Source organism: Zootoca vivipara, chromosome 9, assembly GCF_965207765.1.
Source record: "Zootoca vivipara chromosome 9, rZooViv2.hap1.1, whole genome shotgun sequence".
NCBI lineage: Eukaryota > Metazoa > Chordata > Lepidosauria > Squamata > Lacertidae > Zootoca > Zootoca vivipara.
Window position 1 is genome coordinate 50,763,452 of NC_142592.1, and position 13,758 is coordinate 50,777,209.

Consider the following 13,758-nt stretch of genomic DNA (forward strand, 5'->3'; position numbering starts at 1 on the left):
ACAGTTGGGACCCTGCTACCTCTATCATGTTACGTGACTCTGATTTATGTATGTGGGAGGTGGGCTCAATTGTGATTTAACTCATTTAAGCAGTGGCGGACTTTGGGCTCTCAAATTTCAGCATTGGTGTGGAGACCCCTGTGGTGTGGCACCCAGTTTGGTGGCCTAACCAGTTGCCCTCCAACTCTGTACTTTATCACAGACAAGCAACATCTTGTTTTGACCTATGACTGTCATCCGCCCTAGGCAGTGTGGCCATCAGTCAAGGATGGTGGGAGATCACCCCTGCCTTAGGCTGTTTTCTGCAACTGATGGTTTGAATCCATTTTCTCAAAGGTGGGGTGTGCCAACCAAATTGCATTCCTGGACTAGGAGCTCTTGTAGTGTCACAGAGGCTGCTGGGAACAGCAGTGTGGCAAAAGGGACTCTAGTGTGGGCATTGCCCCAAGTTACATGTCACAGTGGTGACTCGAGAGAGCAATAGGCATGTAGTGTCTGCTCCAATGCTTGCAGGTGGAAGGGGGATTTGTTCAGCAGCACACAAGATGGCTCAAAGGAAGCGTCCCACAAAAGGGCAGTTGTGGTTTTTCTCTCCAAGATACTGCATCAGGCACAGTGGTAGGTTAAAACTCCAGGCCAGCCTCCTTCAGGGGGGCTGAAACACTTTCTGCCACCAAGCTTAGATCAGAGCTCGGTTTAGGGAAGTGCCTGTGATCTGAAGATGCTTCACAGCCAACATTCCTATCCAATAGAACAGGGTGGCCAACTCCCAAGAGACTGCGATCTACTTACAGAGTTAAAAACTGGCAGTGATCTACCCCCTTTTTGGGGGTTCAGGTCAAAGTTGTTGAGCTTTTTAAGGGAGGGGGAATGCCCCATTTTTGGGGGGGTGCAGAACAAAAAAATGAGCTTTTTTTAGGGGAACCAAAGTTTTTGAGCTTCTTCGGGGGGAACAGGTGATCTACCAGTGATCTACCACAGACATCCAGTGATCTACTGGTAGATCAGGATCTGCCTGTTGAACGTGCCTGCAATAGAACAAAATGAGTTGCAAATGCCAAGGAGGGGTGACAAACAGGACTGATCAATAAATCTAAAATAAGGCATTGAGTGTAAGAAAGTACCTTTAATCTGTAAGGTAAAGGTAAAGAAGGTAAAGGACCCCTGAACGGTTAAGTCCAGTCAAAGGCGACTATGGGGTTGCGGCACTCATCTTGCTTTCAGGCCGAGGGAACCAGAGTTTGTCCACAGACAGCTTTAATCTGTGCACACAGGTGACATACTTTTGCCCAGCCTAGGAAAGCTTTTTTTAAAAAAAATCAGCACCGCTCACTCAGTACTTTGCAGCACCTGCTTAGCTAAAATAATAAAAATCAAATTGTTCCATGACCACAATGGGGAAAGGTGGCATTGAGCGGGAAGGACATGCTTGAGTTTTACAAAGGAGTTGGGTGTTGCTGCTGAGGGATGGGGGTGTAAAGGAAAGAGGGAGGGAGGATTTTCCAAGCAGGAGGCGTGAGCTAGAATTTCAGTATCACAAAAAGGGGGGAAAGGGGGTGGGGGTGGGGGTTAAGCTGGGAATCCAGATGCATAAAAGGGCTCCCACTCTTGACGCAGAGACATCACCCACATGCATGTGTGGCTGGTTTTAATCTCTCCGGCAAGCTCCAAGGCAACAGCAGCCCTTTGCCCAGAGAGCTGGGAGAGAAAACCCAGGCAGGAAGAGAGGATGAGGGTTTCCGCAGTGGCTACCTTTGCTGTGCTTTCTGTTCAGTTTTGTACCCTGGCTCAAGTCCATGGGAAGTGGGCTGGGAAAGGGCTGGTGGACCCAGCAGGGGCTGGAGGAGCCAAGAAACCTCTCCACGCGCCCCTTGAAGGAGACAGAGAGGCGGAAGCCCAAAGACTGCCTCCTGCCAGGTCGCGGAAGGCGGAAGGAGGAGCTGGAGCAGGTGGCAGAGCCCACAGCAAAGCGGCAAGCAAACCCCAACCGGGACATGTTAAACAGAAGGCCAGCAGCAAGAAGCAGGTTCCCCAGCTGTCCCCTCCGAGAAGTAAGAGCCCAGGACTTCAGAACTACTTGAAAGGACATGGGAAATTTAACACAGATACGGTGAGTACAAAACCTCTAGCTTTTTCACCAGTCCCTTACGGCAGTGGGGGCTAGGGCCCCCAGATGTTGCTGAACTACGACTCCCATCAGGACAAGCAAGCATAGTGGATGGTCAGGGATGGTGGGCATTGTAGTCCAACAAGAGCTAGAGAGCCACACATTCTCCAACCCTGCCTTAGAGGGACGGAGAAAGCAGCCTTGAACCAAATCAGAGCACTGGGTCCGTCTGATGGGAAGCGGTTTCCGGTTCTATCTTGAGATGCCAGGGACTGAACTTGAACCCTTCTGCATGCAGCCAATAAATGAATAAATATATTGTTGGTTTTTGCACTCTGCACCACCCAGAGGCTTTTGAACCATTAAGTGGTTCATAAAGATTTTTAAATAGACAGACATCTCCAGAATCAAAGACAGTCTGTGTCTAAATTCCTGGGAATCACAGCCAGGCGGTGTGCTGCTGCAATGTGAGAACATAGTGGTGGATGCAGCAGGCCAAGCTCTTCTTAATGCCTTTAGCACTGGTGCCTAAAGGGATTCTCTTTCCTTTCCTTCTCAGTATTCCTGTCCTGGGATTCAGTCAAAGGCCTGCAGAAAACCCTCAGACTGCGATGGCTGCCTGGGCCTCTATACCTGCAAACTGCCGAGAGGGAAGTGCGACCTGAAAGCAGTTTCCCATGAAACAGGTAATATATAAAACACAGCAGAAAGCCTACGACACTGGTGAATGGGGGGTGCTTCTGCTGGACATACTGGAATAAATCTCCTTTGTGTGAAAGTTCCCAATAAAAGGTCAAGCTCTTATTGTGGAGCTAATTCTGTATCTTGGGCTGCATCACTTTAAGTGTTTCTGTGTGCAAGGGAAGTGTGTCACGTATTTTGAATCCTCCCTGCAAAAATAAAGTAGAAAACTAAACAGGAGGGGGAAGGGTCTTAGCCAAGCATTCCCCTCCTTAAAATGTTGCTTTCTCCATGCAGGGGGCACAGATGTTTTAAATATACGGAGGAGCATTTCATCATCTGAGTTTACCTGCGGTGATAAGTCTAGAAACTAGCTTATCAGTCACAGGAAGAGATGCGGTTCTCAAATGATGTTTTTGGAACAAGGACACCATGTGGCATCATCCACTGTTAGCCAGCAGGAGGGGCACTGCAGCCACAAAATTAGGAAACAACAGATTTGGGGTGTTCCCACCCACAGTCTGCACATCTCCCTCCATGCCACACAAACCTTTTAAACCGCAGCGTTGACATTGTTGCTACGAGGTCTGGCATCGTCCCCCATTGTACCCTGTTTCTCAGGTACTAGAAATGAATGAAATGGGAAATGACAAGGTAGCATTACTGAGCCGTACTGAAAGGTATGAATGAACGAATCGATTTATTTCGTTCACTGACCAGAGTGCATACTGAGAGGTAGTGCTGAGGACAGGTATTGGAACGTAGGGCGGTAGAATCCTTGCAGGTTACTCCGTTCAAGTCACTCAGCTACAAAACGGATTGTGCTGCTACCTAATATGTAGATGTAAACTTTGCCTCTGTCATTGCACTTAATATCTCCACCACCAAGATTCTCAAGTATTAAGCCAGTTGCGATTTCCTACTGAACGCATTCAGATACCTCACTGTCACAGTGGCCGGAGTGGACTACTTCAGAGTAACGACGCTACGCAGCTCTGCATTTTATTCTTTTATTGGTGCTGCGTATTTACAGTGCTCAAGTCATTGCTATTTACACGGAGCGAGGTTGTCAGTCGGTTTCAGAACCTCCTAATGGCTTTTGGCGCGTCTTTCTCCAACACAAAAGCTTTGGCAGACCCATCCTCTTGCCCCTCCTCTTCCTGCGTAATTCTGGAGTTGGGGGGATGGGTCTTCCCCCCTTACTTGCCCCTTCCTGTCCCACCTGGGACCCTGGCTCCTCTACCTTGCCTGAGCCTCGGACACGACTTCCTGCTTCCCCACTGGAATCGGAACTCTCCCTGCTTTCCCCTTTGCTCGGGGACGGGCTTGAACTCAGGAGGGGAGGGACTTCGCGATATCCCCTGTCCCTCACATCCACCCCCCTCCCAAGCTCTCCTTCACCCCTCCCCAGGCCCCCCCCATGTGTCGGTGACGACTGGAAGCCTAAAAACTCGGTGCTCTCCGAGCCCGTTGGTGTGAACACCTCCCCCCAGTCCTGCGAGCCCCCCCCTTCCGCCTGGGAGGACGGGAATCCCAAAAAGTCCGTGGCGTCAGAGCTGGTGGGGGTAAAAATGTTTTGCCAATCTGCTCCTTCCTCTGACTGGGTGGATCTTGGCGACACCCATACCTCATCCTCTGGTTCCTCAAACTCCGCTTCCCAGCGCCATGGTGAGCTGTTCTCCCGTGCCTCCTCCTCCTCCCCCTCCCTTTCCATGTGCCAGGGCTTGGGTCTGTGGGGAAAGAGGGCGTGAAATTCTTCCACCAAGAATTCCTCCTGTATCTGAGTGGCGGGAACCCATTCATTCTGGGACGGTGGAGCATCCTCCCATGCCATGAGGTACTCCAGGCCCCCCACCCCCCACCTTGAATCCAGGATGGCCGTGGCCTCATTGAGTTGCTCCCTGCTTTCCCTCTCCCCCCCTCCCTCGGGGGTTTGTTCGCTGTCTCTGAGCCTGCTGCTTTCCCTGTACGGCGACAGCAGCGATCTATGAAACACTGGATGCACCCTCATGTCCTCTGGCAGTGCCAGCCTGTATGCCACCGGGTTGACCTGTTGCGTGACCGTGAAGGGGCCCAGCCATTTGGGTGCCAGCTTTTTGCACCTCCCTCTGGTGGGAAGGCCCTCCGAGGACAACCACACCTTGTCCCCCACCCTGATGACCTCCCCTTGTCGCCTGTGGCGATCTGCCCCCTTTTTGTACGCTTCCTTGGCCCTCTCCAAGTGTTCTCTGAGCTGCTGGTGCACCGTCTCCAGTTCCTCTGCCCAATCCTCAGCCTGTGGGCCCTCCTCCTCCTCCTCCCTCTCCCTCTCTGGGAAAGATCTGAGGTCGCGCCCGTAATTGGCCTTAAAGGGCGACACCCCTGTGGAGACGTGCACTGCATTGTTGTAGGCAAATTCTGCTAGTGGCAAGCGATCCACCCAGTCCGTTTGCCGCTGGCTGACGTAGCATCTCAGGTACTGCTGCAGAATGGCGTTGACCCTCTCCGCTTGTCCGTTGGTCTGCGGGTGTCTAGCCGTCGACAAGCTGACCTCCACCTGCAGGAGGTTCATGAGCCGCCGCCAGAACCTGGAAACAAATTGGCGGCCACGATCCGAAATAACCCTTAAAGGTAATCCATGCAGTCTGAAAATGTGATCAACAAACAGTTTGGCTGTCTCTTCTGCCGAGACTGCCCTGGCACACGGTATAAAGTGACACATTTTGGACATGAGGTCCACCACCACCAACACTGCAGTCTTACCCCTGGACGAAGGCAGATCTGTGATGAAGTCCATGGACACCACTTCCCACGGCCTGTGTGGTGTGGCTAAGGGCTCCAGCAACCCTGGTGGCGCTGCTCTGACCACCTTCGCCCGCTGGCAGGTGGTACAGCCCCTTACATAGTCTCGAACATCTTCCCTCACCCCTGGCCACCAGAAGTGTCTCATGACTAGGTGAGTGGTCTTGTCCCTTCCAAAATGCCCCGCTGTAGGGTTGTCGTGCATCTGCTTGAGGACCGTACGTCGAAGCTGGGTGGTGGGTAGGTACAGCGCACCCTTGTAGAAAAGCAGCCCTCTGCGTTCTGCAAAGTCTTTTGCCTGCTCCCTCCCCCCTCTCAGTTCTCTGAAGATGCGGTTGGCAAATTCATCCGCTGCCGTCAGTGCTGTGAGTTCTGCCTCGCTCACCACTGCTGCTCCGCAGGACCATGCCGACGGGGGGAAAATGTGCCTTGGGGCTGGTGGCGCCTCCTCCTCCATGTACTCTGGCTTGCGGGAGAGGGCATCCGCCCTGACATTCTGCTCTCCTGGGATGTAGTGTATGGAGAAGTTGAAGTTCGAGAAGAACTCCGCCCACCGTATCTGCCGCTGGTTGAGCACCCTGGCAGTTCTCCAGAACTCCAGGTTCTTGTGGTCTGTGCACACCTGGATGGGGTGCTTGGCGCCCACCAGGAAGTGTCTCCAGTGCTGGAACGCCGCGTGGATCGCAAGAAGTTCCCGATCAAAAACTGTGTAGTTTCGCTCGGGCTGGGTCAACTTCCTGGAGAAGAAGGCACAGGGTCTCCACTCTCTGTTGGCGTCCAGTTGCAACAAAATGGCGCCCACAGCCTTATCAGAAGCATCTGTTTCAATGCGTAGGGGCGCGTCCTGAACCACGTGGAACAGGTTCTGGTCTGAGGCGAACACCCTCTTGAGGCTTTCGAACGCTGCTTGCGCCTCTGGTGTCCACCTGAACTTCTGCTTGCCTCTCAGGCAGTCAGTGATGGGAGCCGTAACTCGAGAGAAGTTCTTGATGAACTTCCTGTAGAAGTTGGCAAAGCCTAGTAGGCGTTGGGCATCTTTGCGCGTCCTGGGGCTGTGCCAGTCCAGGATGGTCTGCACCTTGTCCTTGTCCATTGCCAGCCCCTTGTCTGACAGCTTGTAGCCCAGGAAGTCCACCTCCTTGGTGTGAAACTTGCACTTCTCCAGCTTCACATACAGGTGGTTCTCCTTCAGGCGCTGTAACACCTCCCTGACGTCCTTCACGTGCTGCACTGGGTCGTTGGAGTAAATAAGGATGTCATCCAGAAAGACCAAGCATTTCCTGAAGAGTAGGGACCCCAGGACGTGGTGCATGAAGGCCTGGAAGCATGCTGAGCCCCCTTGCAACCCGAAGGGCATCACCAGATATTCAAAAGAGCCCAGAGGCGTGAACATCGTGGTTTTCCACTCATCGCCTTCCCGGATCCTGATCAAGTTGTACGCCCCCCTCAGGTCTAGCTTGGTGAAAATCTTGCCTCTGCGTGCCGCTGTCAGGAGATCATCCACTCTGGGCATGGGGAAAGCCACTGGCTCTGTCACCGAATTCAGCCGTCTAAAATCCACCACAAGACGGCGCTGTTGCGTGTCTTTCTTGTCCACCCAGAAGACCGGGCTGCCCCCTGCTGCCTTGCTTTCTCTGATGAACCCCCGCTTGAGGTTCTTGTCGATAAAAGCGCGCAGATCCTCCAGTTCCTGGTCTGACATGGCGTACAGCTTGGCTGGGGGTATAGTTGCCCCAGGCACCAGGTTGATCTGGCAGTCAAAAGGCCTGTGTGGGGGCAGGTGGTCGGACTCCGCTTCACTGAAGACCTCCTGCAGGTCCCAGTATGGTTTGGGTATCGCCTCACCCCCTTTGACGTGCATGGTGGCCACCGTGGCTATCGGAGGCCCCTCCCCTGGTTGGTGCTGCATGCAATGTTCCAGGCAAAAGTCCGATCCAAAAGTGATGCATCTCTGATGCCAACTTATGGAGGGGTCGTGGCGCGCCAGCCAGCTCATGCCCAAAACGATTGGGGGGTCTGAGATGGTGGTGACGTTGAATGCCAGTGTCTCTGAGTGCCTTCCAACCGTCATTCTCATGGGGGGGGTTTGATGAGTGATGGCCCCTCCCAGCAGCTCTCTGCCGTCAATGGTTGCCACGTGCAGAGGAAAATCCAGCTGCAGAAGCTGGATCTGGTGCTCTTCTGCAAAGTTTCTCGAGAAGAAGTTGGCTGAGGCACCACTGTCAATTAGGGCGAGGACCGTCAATGGATAGCCATTTGGGAGCGTGAGCGTCACTTCTAGAACCACTCCTGCTCTGGGAGGGGTGGGCTGGCTCTGCTCCTCTCTGTGCGGGTGGGTGGGCTGGGGCTGTTGTCTGCTGACTGTGCCTGGCTGCCGCCCCTTGTCTCCTGCAGCCAGGCTTTCCCGTTTCCCTGCTGTGGTGCTGCGTCAGTGGGGGAGGGCACAACCGTTCCCGCCTTTCCTTGCCACTCCCTGCGATGTGGGCAGTCTCTGACGAGATGCTGGGGGGAGTTGCAGAGAAAGCAATTCCCACCCCTTCCCTCCTTGCGTCTTGGCGCCGCTGGGGTTTGAAAAGCCCGCGCGCGCGCGCTATCAATCTGCATGGGTTCCTGGTCCTGACTGGCCCCAGGCGTGGCTTGAAAGGGTTGTTGAGGGAGTGGCTTCTCCTGCGACCGTGGGAACCAAGCCCGCTTTGCGCGCGTTGCTTGCTTGTCGCTCCATCTGGATTCCTGCCTCACCCCCACCGCCAGAGCCGCTTTGCTCAGTTGATCCATATTACTGGGCTTTGGACCTCTCGAGAGCTCATCCTTCACCTCCTCATGCAACCCCAAGTAAAACGCCGCTTGCATTGGGGCAGACTCCAGATCCCACCCCAATCTGTGCACCAGCATGGTGAATTTCGCCCAATACGCGCGAACTGTCATATTTCCTTGGCGTAAATTATGAAGTTCCTCCTTAGTCTGGTCCATATGACTATCGGACGAATACATCGTTTTCAAACCTTCTAGAAATAGTTTGACATTCTTCATGCAAGGATTCCTTGTTGCAATTAACGGTCTTAGCCACTCCCTGGCCGCCCCTGTAAGGTGCTCCACAATAAACGCTACTCTGTGCTCATCATCAGGGAACTCATCGTGGTGCAGCTCAAGAGCATACACAATCTCAGTCTCAAAGCCCTGAAACTCCTTCGGGTCTCCATTGAACTTGCTTACTAGGGTCCCGGCTCTCCTTCCTGGCAGCACTTGGACTTGGGGTGCCCCTCCCGCCTTGTTTTTCTCTGCATCCAGCTTGTTTTGGAGGTCTACCGCCACCGCCCTTAAATGCTGCTCTTTTTCCTGGAGCTCTCTCACCTGTTCCGCAAGTTGTAGCCGGTCGTCCTGGACCTTCTTAGTCTCCTCTTTAGCTGCCTTCAATTCTCCCTGCGCCTGCAGCGACAGCTGTTGCAGTTCTAGCTGGGCTTGCTCAGCGATCTGCCGCCACTTCTCCGCCTCTGACACGCTCATCCCGGCAACTCCAAAGTAGCCCAAAAATGATTAGGAGGTTGCTGTCACAGTGGCCGGAGTGGACTACTTCAGAGTAACGACGCTACGCAGCTCTGCATTTTATTCTTTTATTGGTGCTGCGTATTTACAGTGCTCAAGTCATTGCTATTTACACGGAGCGAGGTTGTCAGTCGGTTTCAGAACCTCCTAATGGCTTTTGGCGCGTCTTTCTCCAACACAAAAGCTTTGGCAGACCCATCCTCTTGCCCCTCCTCTTCCTGCGTAATTCTGGAGTTGGGGGGATGGGTCTTCCCCCCTTACTTGCCCCTTCCTGTCCCACCTGGGACCCTGGCTCCTCTACCTTGCCTGAGCCTCGGACACGACTTCCTGCTTCCCCACTGGAATCGGAACTCTCCCTGCTTTCCCCTTTGCTCGGGGACGGGCTTGAACTCAGGAGGGGAGGGACTTCGCGATATCCCCTGTCCCTCACACTCACTTACCAAACTTCCTCTGTGCTCTTTGATAACACAGGTCTAACCTTTTGGCTCATCTCTGTGTGCTTTTTTAAATATTAAAAAGGTAGTAGTGCACTGATAAATGGATATTTTATTTAATGGATACCTCAGATAATCCATGTCTGCTTGTATGAAGATATTGAGGTTGGCGTCTCATCAAGGAAAGTTCCCCTGATGATTTGTCTTTTTGCTCTCTCCCACAGGTGGTTTCTTCCAGAATATCCAGAACAGATAAAAGACACTGAGTTCCTGTCAGCCTTTTTAAAAAAAGAACTGCCAGCACCACCCCAACAGATGTTCATGCTTCTAAAGCTGTACAATTTGGGGGAGGGGAGAGAGAGAGAGAATTAAAAAAACTGGTTTTAAGTGGCATTCTGTTCAAACGTTGCAAGTTACGTTTGCTCACATTATCTAAACTTGTTACAATCTGTTAATAAAGAAGGACTTTCAGTTTATTTTGACTGTTTTGATTTCGGTTACCCCATCTGCACCTCCCATGAGGAGGGAGCTTCAGCAGGGATCCCTTCTCAGCTTGAAGATGAATGAGCAAGAGATAGAGCTTTTTTTGTCTTCTCATTTCCTGGAGAAACCCAAGAATTATGGCTGCTGCTGCTGCTGCAACTTGTCTCAGGGTCCAGGTCTACTCTGGCACAAGGGCACCAGTTGTGATCTTGCAGCTAGGTAGAAAACCTTGATATGTTCAAACTTTGGCAACAGGGCGCAGGGTCCTAAGTTTAGGTTACAACAGGTAAGTCAGCGCTGGCCTCTGTCCCAGAGCCCAGGTGTAAAAGGAAAAGGCACAAGGTGTGCATGGACCCATGCAAGCTTTAAAAAAAGTCCTGGGGAATAGACCATGAGAAGACTAATGGCTTGCAAAACATATAGGTTTCCCTACCGAAATGGCTTGCCCCTAGGGAGGGACAATTGCTCACCGGTAAGCGTCACTTGAATGCAGCAGGTCCCAGATTCATTCCCTGGTATATCCACTTAAAAGGATTAAGTACTGTAGCAGGTAATAGGAGAGAAGTTTTGCTGGCTGAGATGATGGAGAGCTTCTGCCAGTCACAGTAAGCAGTACAGGGCTAGATGGGCAAGTAGTCTGACCTGGCAGAAGGCAACTCCCAGTGTTCCTACAGCCAACTTTCATTCTCAGCACTGACGACAGACAGAATGGCTGGGGCAAACACGACCTTCCGTTCTGAATCCGCTGTGAGCAGGAGGATAAAATAGGAGCTTCCTTTTGATACAAAGAGTCGAGACGTGCTCTGGGGGAGACGTCAGGAAGCAAACCTCTGCCACATCTTATTTGTGTGAGAAACACAAGAATAAGTTGGGGAGGGGGGAGAAGGAGCCTTAAGTAAAAATGGAAGCTAACGGAAATGGAACCTTTCGGTGAATGTTTGACAAAACCTCTGCCAACACAAAACAGCAGAGGTGGAATTGAACCCAAGGCCCTTTGTGGGCAAAGGAACTGAGCTACAGGTGCCCCCCCCCCAATTGTTTGAATTCCCTCCCAGGTACCTTTACTTTTTCCTCTTAACTGGGACTGTACATAAAAGTAGAAGACATAATGGAAAAGGCTCATCGCTCGGTGAGCGCATGAACAAATCACCACAAGTTCCAAATCATCGATGCAATTTTTGTGCCACCACAAATGCAGTACTCTTCAGCAGAGTGGCTTCACCCACTCAGCAGTCACTAAGCCAGAGCTTTCGAATTTTTTCATACGGGTGTCACACTTTTTAGAAAGCAACATTTCGCGACATGGTAATTCAGTTTTGCTAGCAAAATGGAGGTTAAACTAACCCCTTTCCAGCCCCTCCTCCCAGGAGGAGCGCAAGAAGCGTTTGTGTGACACACCTACACACTGCAGCCGACGCACTAATGTGTCGTGACACAGAGTTTGGAAAGCTCTAAAAACTAAGTACAGTGGTGCCTCGCTTAACGAATGCCCTGCTTAACGAAATTTCCGCTTAATGAAAGGTTTTTTCTAGCGGAGGTTGCCTCACTAGACAAATTCGTTTTATGAAAAATTCGTCTAGCGAATCGCGGTTTCCCATAGGAATGCATTGAAATTCAATTAATGCGTTCCTATGGGCAAAAAAAATTTCAAAAAAATTTCAGTGCATTCCTATGGGATTCGCTAGATGAATTTTTCGTTATAAGAAAAGACCTGTGGAACGAATTAAATTCGTCTAGCGAGGCACCACTGTATAGGCAAGCTTAGAGAAACCAAGTGATGTGCAAGCCTGTGTTGCAAGATCCACACAAGAAAGCAACTGATTTACACTTTTTGGCCACCAGGGGGCCTAAGACCCCATAATAATAACAACATCATCAATATTATTCTGGCAACAGGTATTTGAAGAAGTGTGCATGCACACGAAAGCTCATACCTATGACAAACTTAGTTGGTCTCTAAGGTGCTACTGGAAGGATTTTTTTTATCAGCCTAGGCTGGTTTTTTTAAAAATAAAAAATATATATGGATGTTGCGGAACATTGCCACTGATGCAATCATAGTGCATTAATGGCTTTTTACTAAACTGTCCACACATCACTCCACTTATGATGCTTCCCCCACTGTTCCCACATTATTGCCATCTGGAGGGGCCACTTTTGGCATACAAAGAAAACCGCAGAACATTTGCGATATGAAGAGCTGCATTTCAGCAGGCAACTATGGAACATGAGCTCTGTGGAGCCACCCTGAGATCTGCAAAGGAAGGGCGGTATATATATTTAATAAATAAGAAGAAGAACAAGCTCTGTCCCGAAACGTTTGCAGAGGCAAATCGGATTGGAAGCGGGATTGCGTAAAACAACCCCAAGTAACATCACAAGCCCAAATAGTCCTGAAGCCACAATGAAAAGGACATCTGGAGGCTCCCCCTTTCACGCAAAACTGTTTGGAGCGGAGAAACGAAAGAGGAAAAGAACAAAGTCAGGTCAAACCCACAATACACTTACTTGCGAATGGTAAGAACAACTGGACACGTTTTCTTTAACATCACTCACTTTTAATTACATTGCATCAGCCTCTCAGCTTACTCCGAGAAAGGATGCCCACTAGGAGGGCCGGCAAATCTTCCATCCCATAGTGGTTGCTGGAGTGGGTATCAAATTCTCAGCAGCTTCAGCGGTTCCCCTGCCTCACCTTCCCTCTAACTGCCTCTTGCTTCTCCCCCTTTTCATCGTATGGTCCCTGTCCGTATCTCAAGAGTCCAGGTTAATACAGCCTCCATCCAGCAACCTCCTTTGCTGCCATTTGAGAGAGGAGCCCGGGGCAAGTGTCATTGGCTAATACTCTCCTTAACCTCAATATAAATAAGAAACAACATTTCAAAATGTTTACTAGCTAAGAAATAAGAAAAACAAACAAACCCCAAACCACTGTGAAATCTGCAAAGCGCCAATGGAGAGTCCAGTGCATGTTCTTGGTAGCAGCTGAGAGTCCCCTCCCAGCAGCCTCTTCGTCTGTGTCCCCCTTAGCGCCATCCTAGGAGGGCAGAGGCCAGCTTTTCACCTAAGCACAACTCCCGGACACCCTGCTTCCTGGGTTGGGCTTTCTCCTCCTTGGGAGCAGACGAAATGGGAATGGGGGAAAACTTGGTCCATTTTCTGTCTGCTGAACTGTGGAAGAAATCACTTCTCCCTGCAACAGTGGCACTCTAAGGTCTTACTTCTTGTGGAGAAATTTCATTCTGCTACCTGGAAGGGATTGATGGGGGTGGGAGGAAAGAAAGAAAGAAAGAAAGAAAGAAAGAAAGAAAGAAAGAAAGAAAGAAAGAAAGAAAGAAAGAAAGAGTGATTTTGGCACAATGGGATTGGATTGAAGCCCCCCCGGCCTCCATAAAACAGATTAAACCATCCAGTGCACAACCTCGCCACATTTTCCCACCTGCATTGTACACGGCCCAGTATTTATACAAGTGCAATGCCCACTATACACACCATAAAGTTTGCAAAATGGCACGTTGCAAAGTTTACACAACACAGCAAGGACATAAATCCCATCCAAAGATGGTTGGTGACATTTATGGAGCCACAACGCAGATGGTAAAACATAGGAAAAGGAGCAGCGTGCTTTGCTTACGAGTGAACTGCATTTCCCCAGCAGCTGGGGATTTTGCTTTAAAAGCCCAATATTCCCAGCAATGGAAGCAATACCTGACACAAGAAGCTCTCAAT

At 50.9% G+C, this 13,758-nt stretch overlaps 1 protein-coding gene and 1 pseudogene across 7 annotated transcripts in view; one reads left to right on the forward strand and one right to left on the reverse strand.

The window, feature by feature from the left end:
- The first annotated feature begins 1,655 nt into the window (after positions 1-1,655).
- LOC118091280 (uncharacterized) lies at positions 1,656-9,937 on the forward strand (annotated as a pseudogene). The gene is made up of 3 exons (XR_015945836.1): positions 1,656-2,110; positions 2,667-2,793; positions 9,771-9,937. The product of XR_015945836.1 is annotated as an uncharacterized LOC118091280 (transcript).
- A 2,628-nt stretch (positions 9,938-12,565) lies between these two features.
- Positions 12,566-13,758, reverse strand: part of DENND2A (DENN domain containing 2A) — a 70,944-nt gene continuing 69,751 nt past the window's right edge. For all 6 annotated transcript variants that reach the window (XM_060279930.2, XM_060279932.2, XM_060279931.2 and 3 more), the window contains exon 20: positions 12,566-13,278. In XM_060279930.2, the coding sequence (XP_060135913.2) occupies positions 13,247-13,278 (32 nt within the window). In that variant the 3' untranslated portion in view covers positions 12,566-13,246. The remainder of the gene's footprint in view (positions 13,279-13,758) is intronic.